General features: G+C 41.5%; 1 protein-coding gene and 1 long non-coding RNA gene across 2 annotated transcripts; both read left to right on the top strand.

Moving 5' to 3' along the window:
• Positions 1 to 5,493: 5,493 nt before the first annotated feature.
• LOC108699950 (dolichyldiphosphatase 1) lies at positions 5,494 to 16,664 on the top strand. Its single transcript, XM_018232697.2, has 8 exons — positions 5,494 to 5,649; positions 9,623 to 9,723; positions 11,804 to 11,888; positions 12,384 to 12,483; positions 14,204 to 14,302; positions 14,381 to 14,509; positions 14,892 to 14,981; positions 15,418 to 16,664. The coding sequence occupies exons 1-8, from the start codon at positions 5,574 to 5,576 to the stop codon at positions 15,452 to 15,454; spliced, it is 717 nt and encodes a 238-aa protein (XP_018088186.2). The 5' UTR covers positions 5,494 to 5,573; the 3' UTR covers positions 15,455 to 16,664.
• An 810-nt stretch (positions 16,665 to 17,474) lies between these two features.
• On the top strand, positions 17,475 to 18,936 carry LOC121397755. The gene is made up of 2 exons (XR_005963896.1): positions 17,475 to 18,284; positions 18,741 to 18,936. It is a non-coding gene; the product is annotated as an uncharacterized LOC121397755 (long non-coding RNA).
• Positions 18,937 to 19,298: the final 362 nt, after the last annotated feature.

The raw sequence follows: 19,298 nt of genomic DNA, 5'->3' as shown, positions 1-19,298 counted from the left end.
ATATGGATGTGTAACAATGTACATTGGACATAACCATGTATTATAAAAATTATGTACAGCTGTAACTGCATAAAAATCATTGTAAAGCTGACTGTGATAAACTACACCTCCCAGATCTCTGAGCAGATGGCGGCTGCTGGACATGTTGGGAGATAAAGTTCACTAAACAACCCCCGGCATAAGCCAGTCAGATACTTTGATGCTTTTATCTGTGTCATAGCTGTCTTTAATTTAGGGATGCACCGAATCCACTATTTGGGATTCGGCTGAATCCTTCATGAAAGATATGGCCAAATCTGAATCCTAATTTGCATACGTAAATTAGAGACGGGAAAGGAAAAATTGGAAATAGAATTTTTACTTCCTTGTTTGATGACAAAAAGTCACACGATTTCCCCTCCCATCCCTAATTTACAAATGCAAATTAGGATTCGGTTCGGCCAGGCACAAGGATTCGGCTGAATTCGAAGCCTACTGAATGAGGCCGAATCCAGAAACGAATCCTGGATTCGGTGCTTCCCAACTTTAATTATTAGAAGGTTAATTTTTATCATGAATAATGCACTGAATCTTTAAAACCTTTTATGGTTCTTATTTAAAGGGGAACTGTCATCGCTATATGAAAGCAAGGTTTTATTAAACACTCACTACAGTTTGGAGGGCAGTTCCCCTCTTTAATGGTCTAAATATGCACAACGCTGGAAGAAAATATTGGAAAGGTTTTCCAGCAAGGTAAAAGACTAATGTGTGGGTAGATTACTGTCACCATGCAGGGCTAACCCCATGTCATTCTAGTTTACTGTGTGGATTATAGAGGTTATAACTAGTGAACTATTGAGTGTTCAAGCCCGACTTCTTTATCAAGTATATGTTTAAAACAAACTGTCGGCACTTTGGAAGATTATTCTTAATTAAACTTAAACTTACAGTATTAATTGTAGAGTTACTTGAACCACTGCAAGGTTCAGTTTCAACCAATCCCTGAGCCTCTTCAAGCAAAACTCTGCTTATCTCTTACATCCCTTCACAATTAATGAGGAGAGGGATGATTCTGTAGGTCAGGGGACCCCAACCTTTTTTGCCCATGAGCCACATTCAAATATAAAAAGAGTTGGGGAGCAACACAAGTATGAAAAAGTAACTTGGGGTGCCAAATAAGGGCGGTGATTGGCTATTTGGTAGCCTACAGGAGACTGCTTGCCAGTACACTCCGTTTTTATGAAACTAAAACCTGCTTCAAGCCTGGAATTAAAAAATAAGCACCTGCTTTGAGGACACTGGGAGCAACATTTTGCTCTCAAGCTTCAATATATTAGGATAGCAAATCACGAAAAACAGCAAAGAGCAGAATACCTGCTATTCAATCTTTATTGTGCATTCCACACAACATGTTTCGGGCAGCAAGTGCCCTTTCTCAAGTGTGTACAAGCCAAAGTGAAAAAGTGCTTTATAGTGCCATACAGGAAGTCCCACCCCTCCATCAAAAATCCTTTAAACCACAGTTAACCCTTACCACTGGGAGGTACAATAATCAATTACATATGAACACAGATGGTGTATAATATAAGGATAAAATAGACATAAGAAATTTAAAATACTTAAAAGTCCAGGATGTCATAAAAATATTTGTGTAACTGTGCAGGTTCACGATTCAATCCGTAGTGTCATAATTCCATAACCATTAAAATGCGGTCGTCTGTAGCAATTTCCTCGTGAAATAGTTGAGACAAACTACACATAAATAGATATAAAAACAATAACCAAATTACTTGTAGGAACTGCTCAAAAAAGAGCCTACCTAAAGGTTACCCTGTTTTAACTGCCTATACATTAATAACTATTGATACAAAAGGTCTTACCCTTAGCCGATACTTGCAACAAAGTATTCTAATCAAAGATTGAATAGCAGGTATTCTGCTCTTTGCTGTTTTTCGTGATTTGCTATCCTAATATATTGAAGTTAACCCTGTGGTTGCCTGTGACGGAGCACCAGTGCAAATCAAGAATATTCAACCAATGCTGGGTGCATGGGTGTTACCTTCGAATGTTGCTCTCAAGCTACTGATTGGGGATCACTGCTGCAGGTCATACAGTGTAATTGTGATATAGCAGCAGTACAAGATGGTGTCGCCCCCAGTCAAGTGTGAGTGTGTATCAAGAGAGGCAATTCGCAGTCTGAGTTTGGCTAAGGGGCAGTTTCCATAGGAAAAATATTGCTGTGGTTCATTACAAGTTATACTGATCCATTCATAGTTGCTTAGGGGAGTGTGTCAGTATTGGTCGGTGTTTATTTAAAGGTTAGTAGTACACACATTGTTGCCATTTGTGGCAGTTGAGTCCAGTACAGGGGAATACCTTTGCTGCCATAGTTGTATGGTATCTCTGTGTACAGGCTATGTACATAATAAGGGGGCTGTTCCTGCTGAATTGTGCTTAGTACAGGGGAATACCTATGCTGCTATAGTTTTATGTTATCTCTCTGTACAGGCTATGAGCAAACTTAGGGGACTGTTCCTGCTAAATTGTTCTTAGTACATGGGAATATCTATGCTGCCATGCAAGTTTAGGGGGCTATTCCTGCTGAATTGTGCTTAGTACAGGGGAATACCTATGCTGCCATAGTTTTATGGTATCTCTCGGTACAGGCAGATGTAGGGGGCTGTTCCTGCTAAATTGTGCATAGTACATAGGAATATCTATGCTGCCATGCAAGTTTAGGAGGCAATTCCTGCTGAATTGTGCTTAGTACAGGGGAATACCTATGCTGCTATTGTTTTATGGTTTGTTTTATGGGATCTCTCTGTACAGACTATGAGCAAACTTAGGGGGTTGTTCCTGCTGAATTGTGCTTTAGTACATGGGGGATACCAATAACCATGTTATTTTTTTTAAGCTATAATCATACCTAGTGAGTTGCTATAAACTTAATTTTATAGCCCAGCTTGCCTAGTCACTGGCCCAGTAATATGCCACACCCCTGAATTGCTCACCAAGTACAGAGGGATTGTCAATAAACTTTGGTAGATCAGTGACCATATCTTCAGGATGGACTACTAGGTGTGCAGTATGCTCTCTATTATGCTTTACCGTTTCAAGTTAATAAATGTTGCCACAATTTTCATCTCTCTATCCATTTACCTCTCTTGTTGCAGAGGGCGGTGGTGCCATCTTTTCTGTGCTGTTGGTGGTGGTTGAAGTTTTGCCATTGCACAGTACTGAACTATGCAGGCACTCAGCCCATGCCGCCACAAGGGACACCAGGGATAAGAGGAAGAATGTCATTGCTGTGCTGTTGCAGACAAGTCAACTCACACGAACGCTTTGGGTATCACCCTTATTTTCCTCCCCCTACCTGTTCACAAACTATGTGAATATATATGTTAACCCTGGCATTACTAAGCATTGTGTGAATGGACCCAGTTTCTCTTTATTTCCCCTTTAAAATATTAAACCATTTTGTTCCCTCTCTTAATAAATACATTTTAAATATTATTTTTTCTTGTTTTCTTTCAAGTGTTTTGAAAGCCCCCCCCCCCAGAACCCATAGCAACCAAGCTGGTGTTCATGGTTTACAATATGCTAGAACACATTTGCGTTCCAAATGATTATCCAGAGGACATTGTACCGTTCCTCTGCCACCAAAGGAAGCGGAAATGACGTCAGACGCCGGATTCTCGTTGAGGAAACCAACATCTTTGGGTATAAAACCTCCATGGACAGTGACTCGTTCTGCCTTTTTGATTTTTTTATCATTTGTGCCCCTGAGGAAGACCGTTAAGGTCGAAACGCGTTGGGCTCACCAAATATTATTTTGTACTTTTTATTTATTATTCCTTTTTGTAATTAATTTATTTTACTTTAATGGGGTGTGCTATCTGTTTCTGATTATATTTAGTAGCTATCTTTGGAGACCCTGATAGGGAGTCTCCTCTGGATTAGCACCCTGCATTCTATTTTTGAGGGTGTGCGCCTTCTCTCCTAATTCTATCGGTGTTCAGGGTTGGACTGAGTGTGCAAGGCCCATGAGCTGATACCCTAGGGTCCCCCCAGGTGCTCTTGCCCATCCACTGCCATCCAAGATATAGTTCTACCTTCATTCTACAAGAATCCAAATCCAGCATAGAGCAGAAGTAGCACAATTAGGGTTGCCACCTGGCTGGTATTTTACCGGCCTAGCCGGTAAAACACCCGCCAAGGCTGGGGCCAGTAAATTTGTAATATCCCTAACTAAAGCCTTTGGCTAGGGTTGCCACCTTTACTGAAAAAGATTGCCAGTGGGGGTTGGTCCATGAGGCAAAAAGGGGCGGAGTGGTGGGGGTGGATAATAAAGGGGGCGGGCTGTGATGCAAAGGGGGCGGAGCCAAAGGGCAGAAGGAAATGTAAGTTTTTGTAAAGGGCAAGGGCTTTTGTAAAGGGTATTACAAATTACCTCTGAATAGTACACGAGAAAAATCCCAATGGCGAACAGGTGAGCATGCTATCCGGGTTCCCAAACACTCCACTCTGGTCACGTGGATATATTGAATTCAAGAGTATATGCGCACACGTTGGTGAACTCCTTTGGATAGACTTGTGAATATATAAAATATTATCTTTATCAGAAGCTTCTGATGAAGTGACCTTGCAGTCACGAAACGCGTAGAGCCATGCACTCCCTTGCCCTGTATTACTGGACTTTGTGTTTTTAACGAGTTTCAAATAAAGATAATATTTTATATATTCACAAGTCTATCCAAAGGAGTTCACCAACGTGTGCGCATTTATTACAAATTACCGGCAGCTACATTGCCGGTAAATTTGTAATACCGGCCCGGCAGGTGTTTTACCGGCTAGGCCGGGTGGCAACCCGGTGCCGCAAAAGGTAAAAAAGTTAAGTTCTGTGCCAATTGGGGGCAAGCCAAGGGCTTTGTTTTAAAGGTTATTACAAATTATCGGCAACTGCATTGCCGATAAATTTGGGATACCTCCCCGGCCTTGGCAGGTATTTACCGGCTAGGCCGGGAAAATAGCAGCCGGGTGGCAATGCTACCCTTGGACCGCCCCAATCTGCTCAAAATGTACCTTTACTTCACAGCCTGGCCAATTGCACGCCGTGGCCCCGCCCCTTTTTACCACCCCACCCCCGGTGCAAATTTTAATGAAAGTGGCAACCCTAGACACACTCTGCATGTGGTAAGATGCCTAATCACTTACTTTGAAAGAGTAAAAACCTTCAGAGGGGGTCTACGGTTTTTTTTGTTAAAGGGTTTGTTTCTCCTTTAAGTATGATATGATTTTCACTTATTCGAATTTAGAACGCCAGCTGGCAACCGCTCTTTACGGCCTTGTTGGGTTTAGAATCCCGATTGGTTCTATGTTACACGCTATCGCTCTTTGAATGGCTACGTGCCACGCGTAAACGTCGCGCTGCCCTCGCATCCCCACCTCTCCCTCCATTGGTTCCTAGGCGTCCTTTCCTTTCTTATCCATAGGTTAACTCTAACGGATGTTATTTCTATTCCCTCCCATTGGTTGGCACCGCCTCCTCTCTCCCTCCCTATTGGTTGTTTCCAAACGCCCGGTATCCGGGTAAGATGGCGGCGGCAGAACAGTGCTTGCTGTCTGCTCAGTGGCGTCCGGTTTCCTTGACACACGTAGAATACCCCGCAGGTAAGGACGCGCCGAACGCTCGCTTGTTCCTCGTTTAAGGCGCCGAGGCTCGTCGACATTTGAATGGGTGACAGCACTAATGAGTGTGAGGTAGTGAATGTTTCAGAGACGAGAATCCTTCCACGTATTGCGCATGTGCATTACCGGCGAGACTTGCTGCCAGACAGCAAGATAGCTCTGTGCGCATGCGCGTTGTGCTGTGGAAATACCTGTGCTTCCTGTACATCATACTCCTAGTTAGCTGCTCAGCCCCTTATCAAGGCAAGGAATGTCCCTTTTATTTTTGTCTTCTTGATGCTAATTGTACTCGGGCCAGTGCTTAGCTGCTTCAACATATTTAGGGTGTAACTAAGGGGAAGTTGCCCCAGCAAGTCCCACACTCTGTATTGCCCCCTCAGCCTGCTATCAAATCCACACGTGTAATGGAACATTGGTACAAACTGTTTGATGGGCAATCGCGTATGTTTTGCTCTATGGGAATTTTACGCCTGTCTGATTGTGAGGCAATTCTGCCCTTTGACAGCTTTTCTGCCACATTGTGAGCCACTATTAGGTTTGCCAACTTTTCTGGAAAAAAATACCGGCCTATATATTTTTTTCCCTATTGATAACATTGGGATCAACCATATTTTTTACCGGCCAGTTGGCAACCCTAGGCGCTATTGATACCCGCTGCCCTGCCGTAGCCTTTAATACTGTCTGGCCCTTTAACTACTGCGCAACTTATCTCTCACTGGTATCAGGGTTTGCGTTAAAGGGAACGTCCATTCTAAACCCCTTTCAGGTGTGTACTTGGCTAAATGCTGTATATTATACACTGAACTTATTGCACCAGCCTAAAGTTTCAGCTTGTCAATAGCAGCAATGATCCAGGACTTCAGACTTGTCACAGGGGGTCACCATCTTGGAAAGTGTCTGTGACACTCACATGCTCAGCTGTTGAGAAGCTAAGCTTAGGGAATTATCAAGCAGAAAATTAGGTTTGTCTGTAATATAATCTGATACAGGGCTCATTCTGATGCTAGTTGCTGCCATGTAGTAATTATCGGTATAAATTACTAATCAGCGCGGAAAATCCTATTGCTGTGTGTTCAGCCCACTTGACATCTCTGGGTGCAGATGCTGTTTCTTGGCCTGGCACTAGGGTTGCCACCTTTTCTGGAAAAAATATCAGCCATCATTTTTACCGGCCAGGCCGGTAAAATACCAGCCAGGTGGCAGCCCTACCTGGCACACAGGGTGAAAAACAGCTCAGTAGCCTTAATTTTGAGCATATTTATTGAAGTGTGCATTCGATTTTTAGGAACATATTTATCCAATGGTATATTTCAGCTTGTATGGAGCTCCTGAAATACTGTAGTGCACCTTAAATAGCATTAGCATACCTCCCAACTGTCCCGGTTTTCAGCGGGGCTGTCCTGTTTATCACAGCTCACCTGGCAGTCTTGAATCCCTTAATTGGATTTTGGCAGAGAGCACAGAATACATGGCAGGTGCACTTGGATACTTTTGTAACAATTTAAGATAAGCAAAGATACATTTGTAACAATTTTGGTGGGTGAGCATTAAGGGATTAGTGATCATAACATGGTCTCCTTTGAGATTCTGTTGCAGAAGCAATTCTATAAGGGAGTAACTAAATCACTAATTTTCAGACGTGCAAACTTTGACAGTATAAGGGCATCTCTGCAACATATTAAGTGGGAAATGCTTTTCACAGGTTTAAACACAGAACAAAAATGGGAAGTCTTTAAAATGTTGCTTAATAAATATACATGTCAGTATATTCTCCTTGTAAGCAAGGCACATTGTTGCAGCGATTTTCCTTCGACCAAATTTGGCCAAATTCGATTAAAAAAAACATTGACATTCGAAGTAATCCAATTCCATGGTCGAATTTCGAAGTATTTTCCACTTTTAAATTCAACCCTTGATAAATCTGCACCATAGTGTGTGTCAGCATGGTTTTATGCATAATAGATCTTGCCAGACTAACTTAATTTCTTTTTATGAGTAAGTAGGGACCTTGATTCTGGGATGGCAGTGGATGTGATTTACTTAGACTTTGCTAAAGCATTTGATACAGTGCCACACAAAAGGTTACTGGTTAAATTAAGGAATGTTGGCCTGGAACATAGTATTTGTACCTGGATAGAGAACTGGCTAAAAGATAGACTACAAAGAGTGGTGGTAAATGGAACATTTTCTAATTGGACCAGTGTTGTTAGTGGAGTACCGCAGGGCTCTGTACTAGGTCCCTTGCTTTTCAACTTGTTTATTAATGACCTGGAGGTGGGCATTGAAAGTACTGTTTCTATTTTTGCAAATGATACTAAATTGTGCAGAACTATAGGTTCCATGCAGGATGCTGCCAATTTTTGCAGAGTGATTTGTCTAAGTTGGGAAACTGGGCAGCAAACTGGAAAATGAGGTTCAATGTTGATAAATGCAAGGTTATGCACTTTGGCAAAAATAATATAAATGCAAGTTATGTACTAAATTGCAGTGTGTTGGGAGTTTCCTTAAATGAGAAGGATCTAGGGGTCTTTGTAGATAACACGTTGTCTAATTCTGGGCAGTGTCATTCAGTGGCTACTAAAGCAAATAAAGTTCTGTCTTGCATAAAAAATGGCATTAACTCAAGGGATGAAAACATAATTATACCTCTTTATAGGTCCCTGGTAAGGCCTCATCTGGAGTATGCAGTGCAGTTTTGGACTCCAGTCCTTAAGAGGGATATAAATGAGCTGGAGAGAGTGCAGAGACGTGCAATTAAATTGGTTGGAGGGCTGGAAGACTTAAATTATGAGGGTAGACTGTCAAGGTTGGGGTTGTTTTCTCTGAAAAAAAGGAGCTTGCGAGGGGACATGATTACACTTTACAAGTACATTAGAGGACATTATAGACAAATAGCAGGGGACCTTTTTACCCATAAAGTGGATCACCGTACCAGAGGCCACCCCTTTAGACTAGAAGAAAAGAACTTTCATTTGAAGCAACGTAGAGGGTTCTTCACAGTCAGGACAGTGAGGTTGTGGAATGCACTGCCGGGTGATGTTGTGATGGCTGATTCAGTTAATGCCTTTAAGAATGGCTTGGATGATTTTTTGGACAGACGTAATATCAAAGGCTATTGTTATACTAAACTCTATAGTTAGTATAGATAAGGGTATATATAATATAATAATTTATGTGAAAGTAGGGAGGGGTGTGTGTATGGATGCTGGGTTTTCATTTGGAGGGGTTGAACTTGATGGACTTTGTCTTTTTTTTCAACCCGAATTACCTATGTAAATTTAAGATAAGCAAAGATACATTTGTAACAATTTAAGATAAGGAGGTCTCTTGGGGAAACTGTGACTTGCAGCTTAAAGGGCAATTCCCCTTCATTAGTAAAACTGTCATAACACCTAAAAACCACAGAAATGTTTTCAAACAAATCTTTTTATCCCTCTTTCTATTTCCAAAATGTAAGAAGGTATGTATTAGTCAGGAACTTCCTAATTGAGTGAATGGGAGGCAGTAAGGGCAGGTTTGGGGTGCTTCCAAAATACACCAGCAGAGAGAACCCTTGACCAGGTTGGGACTGAGGTCCTAAATAGGTCATGGCATTTCAGGTACACAGAGGCCAAAACAGTCCCCAGGGGCCCAGTAAATAGTCTCTATGGCATCGTACAGCAACGCCCAGAATGTAGAGATTGACAGATTGTCTGGAGAGAGAGACCACTCTTTCTATAACCCTTTTCTCTAGATTTCACACTGGCTCCATCTGCTGGATAATGGATGATATTCCTTTCAGAGAGCAGTTTGCTCCCACTTATCTGAGTGGCGGCTTTTGTTTGCATATTTCATGTGGATTTTAAGTGACTGCCAATTTCTGCAGATACATTATTAATCAAGGTATTCTCTCTGCTCTTTATTTTGCCTTTGTACCACGTTTAACGTTTGTCACTGTCCTGCTTTTCCCTTTCAGGAGATATTTACGGGCAGCTGTTGGCTTACCTCAGCTTAGGTCCAGTTTTCATCCTTGTCAGTTTTCTAACGCTGATTATATTCAAGAGGGAGCTTCACACGGTAAGACCCACCTCTTATTTATATATATATATATATATATATATATATATATATATATATATATATATATATATATATATATATATATATATATATATACACATACATACATATATATATACACATACATACATATATATATACACATACATACATATATATATACACATACATACATACATACATACATACATACATACATACATATATACATATATATATATACACATACATACATACATACATACATTGGTGTGAAAAACTATTTGCCCCCTTCCTGATTTCTTATTCTTTTGCATGTTTGTCAAACTTAAATGTTTCTGCTCATCAAAAACCGTTAACTATTAGTCAAAGATAACATAATTGAACACAAAATGCAGTTTTTAAATGAAGGTTTACGTTATTAAGGGAGAAAAAAAACTCCAAATCTACATGGGCCTGTGTGAAAAAGTGATTGCCCCCCTTGTTAAAAAATAACTTAACTGTGGTTTATCACACCTGAGTTCAATTTCAAAGGTTATAAAGCCATTTCTAAAGCTTTGGGACTCCAGCGAACCACAGTGAGAGCCATTATCCACAAATGGCAAAAACATGGAACAGTGGTAAACCTTCCCAGGAGTGGCCGGCCGACCAAAATTACCCCAAGAGCGCAGAGACAACTCATCCGAGAGGCCACAAAAGACCCCAGGACAACATCTAAAGAACTGTAGGCCTCACTTGCCTCAATTAAGGTCAGTGTTCACGACTCCACCATAAGAAAGAGACTGGGCAAAAACGGCCTGCATGGCAGATTTCCAAGGCGCAAACCACTTTTAAGCAAAAAGAACATTAAGGCTCGTCTCAATTTTGCTAAAAAACATCTCAATGATTGCCAAGACTTTTGGGAAAATACCTTGTGGACCGACGAGACAAAAGTTGAACTTTTTGGAAGGTGCGCGTCCCGTTACATCTGGCATAAAAGTAACACAGCATTTCAGAAAAAGAACATCATACCAACAGTAAAATATGGTGGTGGTAGTGTGATGGTCTGGGGTTGTTTTGCTGCTTCAGGACCTGGAAGACTTGCTGTGATAGATGGAACCATGAATTCTACTGTCTACCAAAAAATCCTGAAGGAGAATGTCCAGCCATCTGTTCGTCAACTCAAGCTGAAGCGGTCTTGGGTGCTGCAGCAGGACAATGACCCAAAACACACCAGAAAATCCACCTCTAAATGGCTGAAGAAAAACAAAATGAAGACTTTGGAGTGGCCTAGTCAAAGTCCTGACCTGAATCCTATTGAGATGTTGTGGCATGACCTTAAAAAGGTGGTTCATGCTAGAAAACCCTCAAATAAAGCTGAATTACAACAATTCTGCAAAGATGAGTGGGCCAAAATTCCTCCAGAGCGCTGTAAAAGACTCGTTGCAAGTTATCGCAAACTCTTGATTGCAGTTATTGCTGCTAAGGGTGGCCCAACCAGTTATTAGGTTCAGGGGGCAATTACTTTTTCACACAGGTTTGGATTTCTTTTCTCCCTTAATAATAAAAACCCTCATTTAAAAACTGCAGTTTGTGTTTACTTGTGTTATCTTTGACTAATAGTTAAATGTGTTTGATGATCAGAAACATTTTGTGTGACAAACATGCAAAAGAATAAGAAATCAGGAAGGGGGCAAATAGTTTTTCACACCACTGTACATACATACATACACACACATGTCTCTGGGTAATATCCCCTTAATTTAAGAGGAATCTCTTCCCAAAAGCTGTTTCTGCCTAATGAAAGAAAATATAATTCTAGACAACTTCCCCAATATCCATTCAGTTATGCCTTAATGTCATTGCCTTTGAAAGCAGCGTTTATTCTTTTCTGTTCTGCTTCTGATTCCTGAGACAATGTAGCTGCAGCTCTCCTCCAGGCCTGTTAGCCGCAGAGTAGAAAACGGGCAGACACTGCTTTCAGTCACAATTACATTTACGCTTAACATAACCAGTAAAAAAGGGGCATGACTGTATATTGGGTAGTTGCCTAAAATGTAATATTTCATTATGCATATGGGTGCAGATCCCCTTTAAGCTTTAATCTCTCCTTTTTCAGATTTCCTTCCTGCTGGGCTTGGTGGTTAATGAAGGTGTTAACTGGTTAATAAAGAATATTGTCAGAGAGCCACGACCATGTGAAGGCAAGTGAGTCTGCATTTAGAGGAATAGTACTGATGAAACAGACTGAGCATTGCATTCCCCATTAGCAGTCATTAGGGGGGCATTATACAGATGAGGCATGTGGTCTCTCCTGTTTACAATTTAGAAACTGTAGATACTCCAGAGCCTGATTGTTGTGGATTGTGTACAGATCACATATGATGTGTCTATGCACCCTACCAGGACATAGCAGTAGGGGTACCAGGAATAATGGTGCTGGGTAGCCCAGCATGCAACCTGATTTGTGCCCAGTTATGACTTGTATATGTGGAATTGAATCAGAAGAAGTAGAAGAATATATCAACTATGAATTTTTATCATTAGGCATTAGGTGACCACTAACAGGCTTGGCACAGTGGTCCTTGTTTGTCTTTACGTTTCAAAAGCTGTTCTATAAACTGTTTTTGTAATAGGCTTATTATGTACTTTGCTTGAAGTTCATTTTATTTATTTACTAATATTTTCATCTTCCTTAGGGACCCATGCAACAGTGACCACAGAATATGGTCTCCCTTCCAGCCATTCCCAGTTCATGTGGTTTTTCTCAGTGTACTCATTCCTCTTCCTGTACTTAAGGTGAGTGTGCAATTAGGAGAAGGGTTCCTTACTCACCGGTAGTGACTGGTGCTGACTTGCACTTATGGAGACAGCCCGGTAGTGTTGCTTTTGTTTGAGGGGAGTACAATATAGACATAGGGCCCACTAGTATACTTGTATGAAAATGGATTATAATCTTACCCATGGTTTGGGGGCTTGGGCAGTTTAATGCATATTAAAGGAACAGTGCAATGTAAAAATAAAAACTGGATTAATAGCCTGTGCAAAATAAAAAACAAAACAAAACATTTCTAATATAGTTAGCCAAAAATGTAATGTATGAAGGCTGGAGTGACTGAATGTCTAACACTACTACCTGCTTTTCAGCTCTCTAACTCTGCATTAGTGAGCGACTGGAAGGGGGACCACATGGGATATAACAGTTCAGTAAGTTTGCTATTGATCCTTAGCATGCAGCTCAGATTCAAAAGCAAACAGTTATGATCCATGTGCCCCCCCCCCAAAAGTCACTGATTGGTTACTGCCTGGTAACCAATCAGAGGAAACTAAGAGAGCTGCAAAGCAGGCAGTAGTGTTCTGGCTATTATGTTAGACATCCACTCACTCCAGCCTTTATACATTACATTTTTGGCTAACTAACTATATTAGAAACATTTTTTTATTTTGCACAGCCTATCAATTTACCCAGTTTTTATTTTTATACTGAACCATTCCTTTAATAATATAGCATCATCTTAATCTAGAGATTTAATTGGATTAGTTCTCCTTTCTTGGAACCACAGATTAGAGGTGCATGAGTCTGCAAATCTTCAACCTGAGCCTTCCCAACCCGCTGTCGTGATTTATAGATTCACGGTCAACCTTTCCCCTCTTGTTATGAATTACAGTCACATGTCCTACATAGCCAGAATTGCAGTTGCATCACCAAACGGATTGGTACAGGGGCAAAAACAATGTGACATTGTGCTGTGATGGGAACAACTGTTGGGGAAGCCCCTGGGAAGAATTAAGCAGGTCTGTCACCTAACTAGGATCCACTACAGAAGTAACTGATCCTCCTGAACCTGCCTAACCCTGTTGGTTTCAGGCCACCCCCTGCAACATAGTTGTAGAAGGATTTTCTAGCTGTCCTCTGGATCAGCTGTATGTAAGATTTCTATGAACATTTGGGGGCAGATTTATCAAGAGTTGAATTAAAAATTCTAATTCTCTTAATTTTTTTTTTTTTTTCATGGTCAAATTTGACTAGGGAGTTATGCAAATTCGATTAGAGTTTTTTTAAAAAATGTGATTTTCGAGATTTATTATACTCTGGCCCTTTAAGAACTCGAATTTGGAGAACTCTGTTTTTTCTGAGAAAAAAACCTCTAAGTTATTAAAATTCAAATTGGTTCCATTCATCTGAGTTTAAAAAATTTGATTTTTTTTTTTAAATAAATTTCGATTGGTCGAATTTTAAATGTATGGGAGTTTAGTGGAATTTTAAAAGAACTCACATGAATTTAAAATTCGACCATTGATAAATGTGCCCCTTGGAGTATTTTTTCATCATGAGTTACCATGCTGATTAATGTCTAATTATATCACTGCCAGCCTGTGAAGTGTCATTGTGGTATATGAGGCATATTATCAAAGTGGCTGTTTGGGGGCATCCTGAAACGGTTGTGCCCTTCCCACTGGCAGATCTATCTCTGATAATATTGACTTGGATTCTCTAAACCTGTCATTTCTCTACTAGGATGCATCAAACAAACAATGCCCGTTTCCTGGACCTTCTCTGGCGGCATGTGCTGTCACTGTGCCTTCTGATGGCGGCATTCCTGGTGTCGTATAGTAGGTGCGCACAGAAATTTCTGGCATATTGGATCTCTGCAATTCATGGATTTCTAATGGGGTCTCCGTTCTTTTCCCTTAGAGTATATCTTGTTTATCACAGCTGGAGTCAGGTGGTCTATGGTGGTGTGGCGGGGGGTGTCTTGGCCATTGTCTGGTTTGTTATTACACAAGAGATTCTGACGCCTCTGTTCCCAAGGATCGCAGCATGGTAAGTCCTGCCTGGTATCACCCAGGTGCCAGATGTGACCACTCCAAGCTTCTTAGTTTAATACAAAAACTGCTTCATAATTCATATTCACTATTTTATTACTGTTTCCTTGTGCTCAATTGGTCAAAGAAAAAAAAGAGCATTTACAAAGTGAAAGGCATGGGGAAAAGTACCAGAATCCTGGCACAATCTTCTTTTACTTTGCACCCTTCTTTCCACTCTAGTTGAATTGTTGCAGGTCTCTGTGCTCCTTTCTTGCAGCTCAAAGAGCTGAGGGGGATCCGTGGTGAGGGACACACATAGGTGACCACCCTCCAGCCCCCCTAACTTATATTATCATAGTAACATTTTGGCTAACTCAATCCTTTCCTTTCTCCACCAGGCCGATTTCTGAATTCTTCCTTATCCGAGACACCAGTCTAATCCCCAACATCTTATGGTTTGAGTACACAGTTACCCGAGCAGAAGCCAGGTATATTGTGGGAGATCAAGTGTTCCATTTCATTGCTTTATGATGCAGACAGTGACATTCTGAGCCAATTTGCAGTTGGTTTTGTTTTTCTTATTATTTAGCTTCTTTGCTCCAGTTCATTTAGCATCTGGTTGCTAATGTCCAGACTACTCAAGCAAATGGTTTGAGCGAGAGACAGGAAAATGAATAGCAGAGGGCCTGAACAGAAAGATTAGGAATAAAAGTAATAATAAAATTGTAGAGTCACATAGTTTTTGGTTGGGTTGGTGAACGCCCATTTGAAAAGCTTGAAAGAGAAAGAAAATGAAGGCGAATAATTCAAGAACAGGACATTCAATAGCAACTTAAAAGGGAACTAACCCTGTAGCATTGATATCTTCATCTAAGAACATTCTGCTATTCTATTGAATTCTCTAATTTGCTCCATCGCTTTCAGAAACAGACAACGCAAATTGGGCACCAAACTTCAGTGAGCCGGCCTCGAAACGAAGAAACCGGGAGGGGTGTCGGCAGTTAGGATCCACTAAATCATGGCCGCTGGAAGGAACTGAAGTCAGCACTGCCCAGGTTGCAGCGAGGAAACCTTTTAAACTGAGGGACCAAATAGTTTAAAGCAAGACTTTTTTTGCGGTGACTTGCCTTGTCTGTGTGTTGCACACAGCTCTTCTGCATGGCAGTGCGGGGGTGGGGGGGTCTTACGGCTCTCACGTGCACGCTATCTAATGAACCTTCTCCAAATACGCAACTCAGGAGAGAGGCAGCTGTTATACCCTTTTTCCATTTATTTTTTCCAAAGTGCAAATTCTACCCCAAGACCTTTTTTTTAATGCATGGAAACCCACTTTTTATTTAATTTAACTTTTTTAAAGTAAAGAGAAGAAAAAAACTAACTGAAATAGGTCGGGGGTTTAGAAAGGGGAATAATTATGCATTTTCTACAGCGTTTGGATGGCTTCTGCCGCTTCGGACCCAACCTGCTCGATAGAAGACAGTTCATTCGTCGTGACCGACACTGCAGCGTTCTTATGACAAGGGCCTAGCTTAGTAGCCGCCAAATAACACTGCCCGCTAGGGGCATTCGCTATGTTCTCTGTGGTGCCTATTGCTGATCGGTTGAGGGATTTCAGGCTGAAAGCCATTCAGGTTGCATTTTGTCGAAGGGCTCATAAGAGAGAGGACTACGACTTACACTTTTAACACTAGTGATTTTTTTTTTTTTTTTTTGATGCGTCTGATAAAAGGGCGAAATGGAGTAAAACGTCAGGGCTTCTGTTTCATCACTTCATAGCAGCTCAAGCACTGTCCTGGACAACGTCTGCCACGGCCACTTAACCAACCATACACAATACTTGCCTAGGAATGAATGGTGATTTTTCTATACCCATCTCTGGTGCTGCCCCCACATACAGTCCACGTGGTCATATGTATTCCTTAGTGCAAGGAACTTCCAGCCCTCCCCGAACTCCATCTTCCAGTCTGTGGGTGTTCCAGAGGATGGTGGGAGCTGTAGTTCTAACTGGCATTTTGCGGATTGAAAAAACCTTTAAAGTATCGCATGAGTTAATGTAAAACAGACTTGCATTTAATTGTCCTTTTCCTCCTCACCAATGAAGTCCGACGTTGTTACAGCTGTGTTTTCTTTCAAGTTAGTTGTAAAACACAATAAAATCTTTTCAGATGGTTGATCAGATGGTAAATGGATATAGTGCAAAACGGGAGTTTGGCAAGTCAAGGGTTCTATTTTTAATGTACCCCTTACTGTAAATAAGGATATGAGAAGTGAATGGGGGTTATGTGACCATATAAGGGTTCAAGGCTGCAGGCTGAGTCATACAGGGAACTCTGATTATCACTCTTGTATAAGGGATAACGTACCCTCTTTGTAAATGATAAGGATATTATAAGCCACAGAGGGCTTCTGTGTCCATATAAATGTACAAGTCAGACTGAATTATAAAGGTGTAATACACAAAAGCCATGAATATCTTGTAAATTATATCCTTATAAACAGTGATGTCATCAGTTATAAACTGTGAGTTCTGATGTCATTTCTGTCACATGACTCACTGAAATTTTTGTATTATAATAAATAAAGTACCCCCAGTTGCAAAATATGAGGATATGTTACCTCGGCGTTCCATGCCCTGTATAAAAACACTCGGTCTTCGGCTTTGTGTTTTTATATGATCATGATACTCCTCGGTAACTTATAAAATCCTTATGTTTGACATAGAGGGGGTACTTTATATACTATATAATACACAAAAGCCATGAATATCTTGTAAATGTTATCCTTATAAACGGTGAGTTCTGATGTCATCAGTTATAAACGGTGAGTTCTGATGTCATTTCTGTCACATGACTCACTGAAACTTGTGTATTATAATAAATAAAGTACCCCCAGTTGCAAAATATGAGGATATTAGAAGTTACCTCGGAGTTCCATGACCTGTATAAAAACACTCGGCCTTCGGCCTCGTGTTTTTATATGGTCATGAAACTTCTCTGTAACTTATAATATCCTTATATTTTACAAGAGGGGGTACTTTATTCACTATATAATGTACCCTCTACTGTAAATTATAAGGATATTATAATGTAGTGTAAAAGTTCTGATACCGTGGCAGTTTGTGTTAATAGGGGGTAAAGTCACCCTGATCACCACTTGGCAGTAGAAGCAGCAAGTAAAGTCACCTATACTGTAAATAGAAAGTGCAACATGTGCATTTTAGAAGAAAAGTTGGCTGCCAAGGTCTACATAACCTTGGTTCTCATTGCTGTGGGGGTTTGCCGGCAGAAGTACTGGGGATCTAGTATAATGCAATATTTTAAAATGTGTGTGTGAATTGGCTTCTGTCAAGCAGCACAGATAGTGACATTCATTCTAAATGAGCTAAAGGCTCCCCCGATCAAATGGCCTAAAAGCCCTAAGATAAAGTTGCTGGATTTGCAGGTGCAGCATCCTTATCACTAGCTGGAGTGTAAAAAATGGTCTGTTTGACTTTATCTATACAGCAGCATGCTGGGTTTGCAGCTGAACAAAGGGTGTGGGATAAATTGAGCAGGACTGACATCTCTTCAAAGGTTTGAGGTGGGGGGGGGAGATTGTGGGCATGGCTGTTTCCAGGATATCCTCCCAGAATACAATGCCCACAATTCCCCCATCCACGTCGGGATCTATCGGCTCTTCTGTGCGGACATCCTGAATGACGCAGTCTAAATGGAAGCGGAGGAGGATAAAAAAAAAATGCTACTGGGACCAGTTCAAACGGTCTGCAGAATTCAGGATTTTTTGCAAGTCGTGTGAGTGTGGTTCTTTTTTGAAGTATTGATGTTTAACCAGCACCCAGGCAGTAACGACACTTTGGATGTTTGAGTGCGCGCACACACACACACACACTATATAGCCCCATTCCGTACCTTACACCTGCTACCGCCTTGCCTTGCTATGCACACTTACACCTGTCACCGCCTTGCCTTACTATGCACACTATCCCACACTTGCCACCGCCTTGCCTTACTATGCACTCTATCCCAGTTACATCTGCCACCGCCTTGCCTTACTATGCACCCTAACCCACAGTTACACCTGCCACCTCCTTACCTTACTATGCACACTATCCCAGTTACACCTGCCACCGCCTTAACTTACTATGCAAACTATCCCAGTTACACCTGCCACCTCCTTACTTTACTATGCACACTATCCCACACTTATACCTGCCACCTCCTTAGCTTACTTTACACACTTTCTCACAGGATAAAGACAGCCCTGTTTGCAGCATTTTAGAGGCACCCCTGGAAGCAAGGTTAGCTACGCTAAAAGGCATGCAAGAGAAAGTAATGACAAAGCAAGTTCATGCCTGGTAGCTCTCTTCCCAAGATTCTGCAGCAGGTGAGCTCTGAAGCCCGTACTAATTAAAAGGCAAGGAAGAACTTCCCCCCCACAAACAAATACTGTATATGTAGATGCCAGCCAGGGGCAACACCATAGAGGGGTCAGAGCTTGTGGTAGTTCTGTCATTTTTTTTATCAGGGTATAACTATAGAGGAAGCAGAACCTGTGGCTGTTTCCATAAGGTATAGGGCAGGGGTCGGGAACCTATGGCTCGTGAGCCAGATGTGGCTCTTTTAATTGTTGCACCTGGCTCACTGGCAACGGGGGAGGGATGGCCTGCACGTGGCCTTTGCGCTTGGGCACCACAGCACGGCCGCCTACTCCACCTGGGCTGGCTAGTACTGACCTGCCTCAGCTGCCTGGAAAAATTGCACCCAGAGATGTTTCTTGCCCAGCGAATGCAGCCAGCAGACATGCGG

The sequence above is a fragment of the Xenopus laevis genome, chromosome 8S (genome assembly GCF_017654675.1).
Source record: "Xenopus laevis strain J_2021 chromosome 8S, Xenopus_laevis_v10.1, whole genome shotgun sequence".
Lineage (NCBI taxonomy): Eukaryota > Metazoa > Chordata > Amphibia > Anura > Pipidae > Xenopus > Xenopus laevis.
This window is presented reverse-complemented; position numbering and strand designations above follow the sequence as displayed.

Excerpts from the sequence above, each read along its gene's own strand:
- LOC108699950 (XM_018232697.2), top strand. The coding sequence starts at position 5,574 with ATGGCGGCGGCAGAACAGTGCTTGCTGTCTGCTCAGTGGCGTCCGGTT. Across the intron at positions 14,510-14,891 it reads TTCCCAAGGATCGCAGCATG|GCCGATTTCTGAATTCTTCC; the intron begins GTAAGTCCTGCC and ends TTTCTCCACCAG. Across the intron at positions 14,982-15,417 it reads GTTACCCGAGCAGAAGCCAG|AAACAGACAACGCAAATTGG; the intron begins GTATATTGTGGG and ends CATCGCTTTCAG.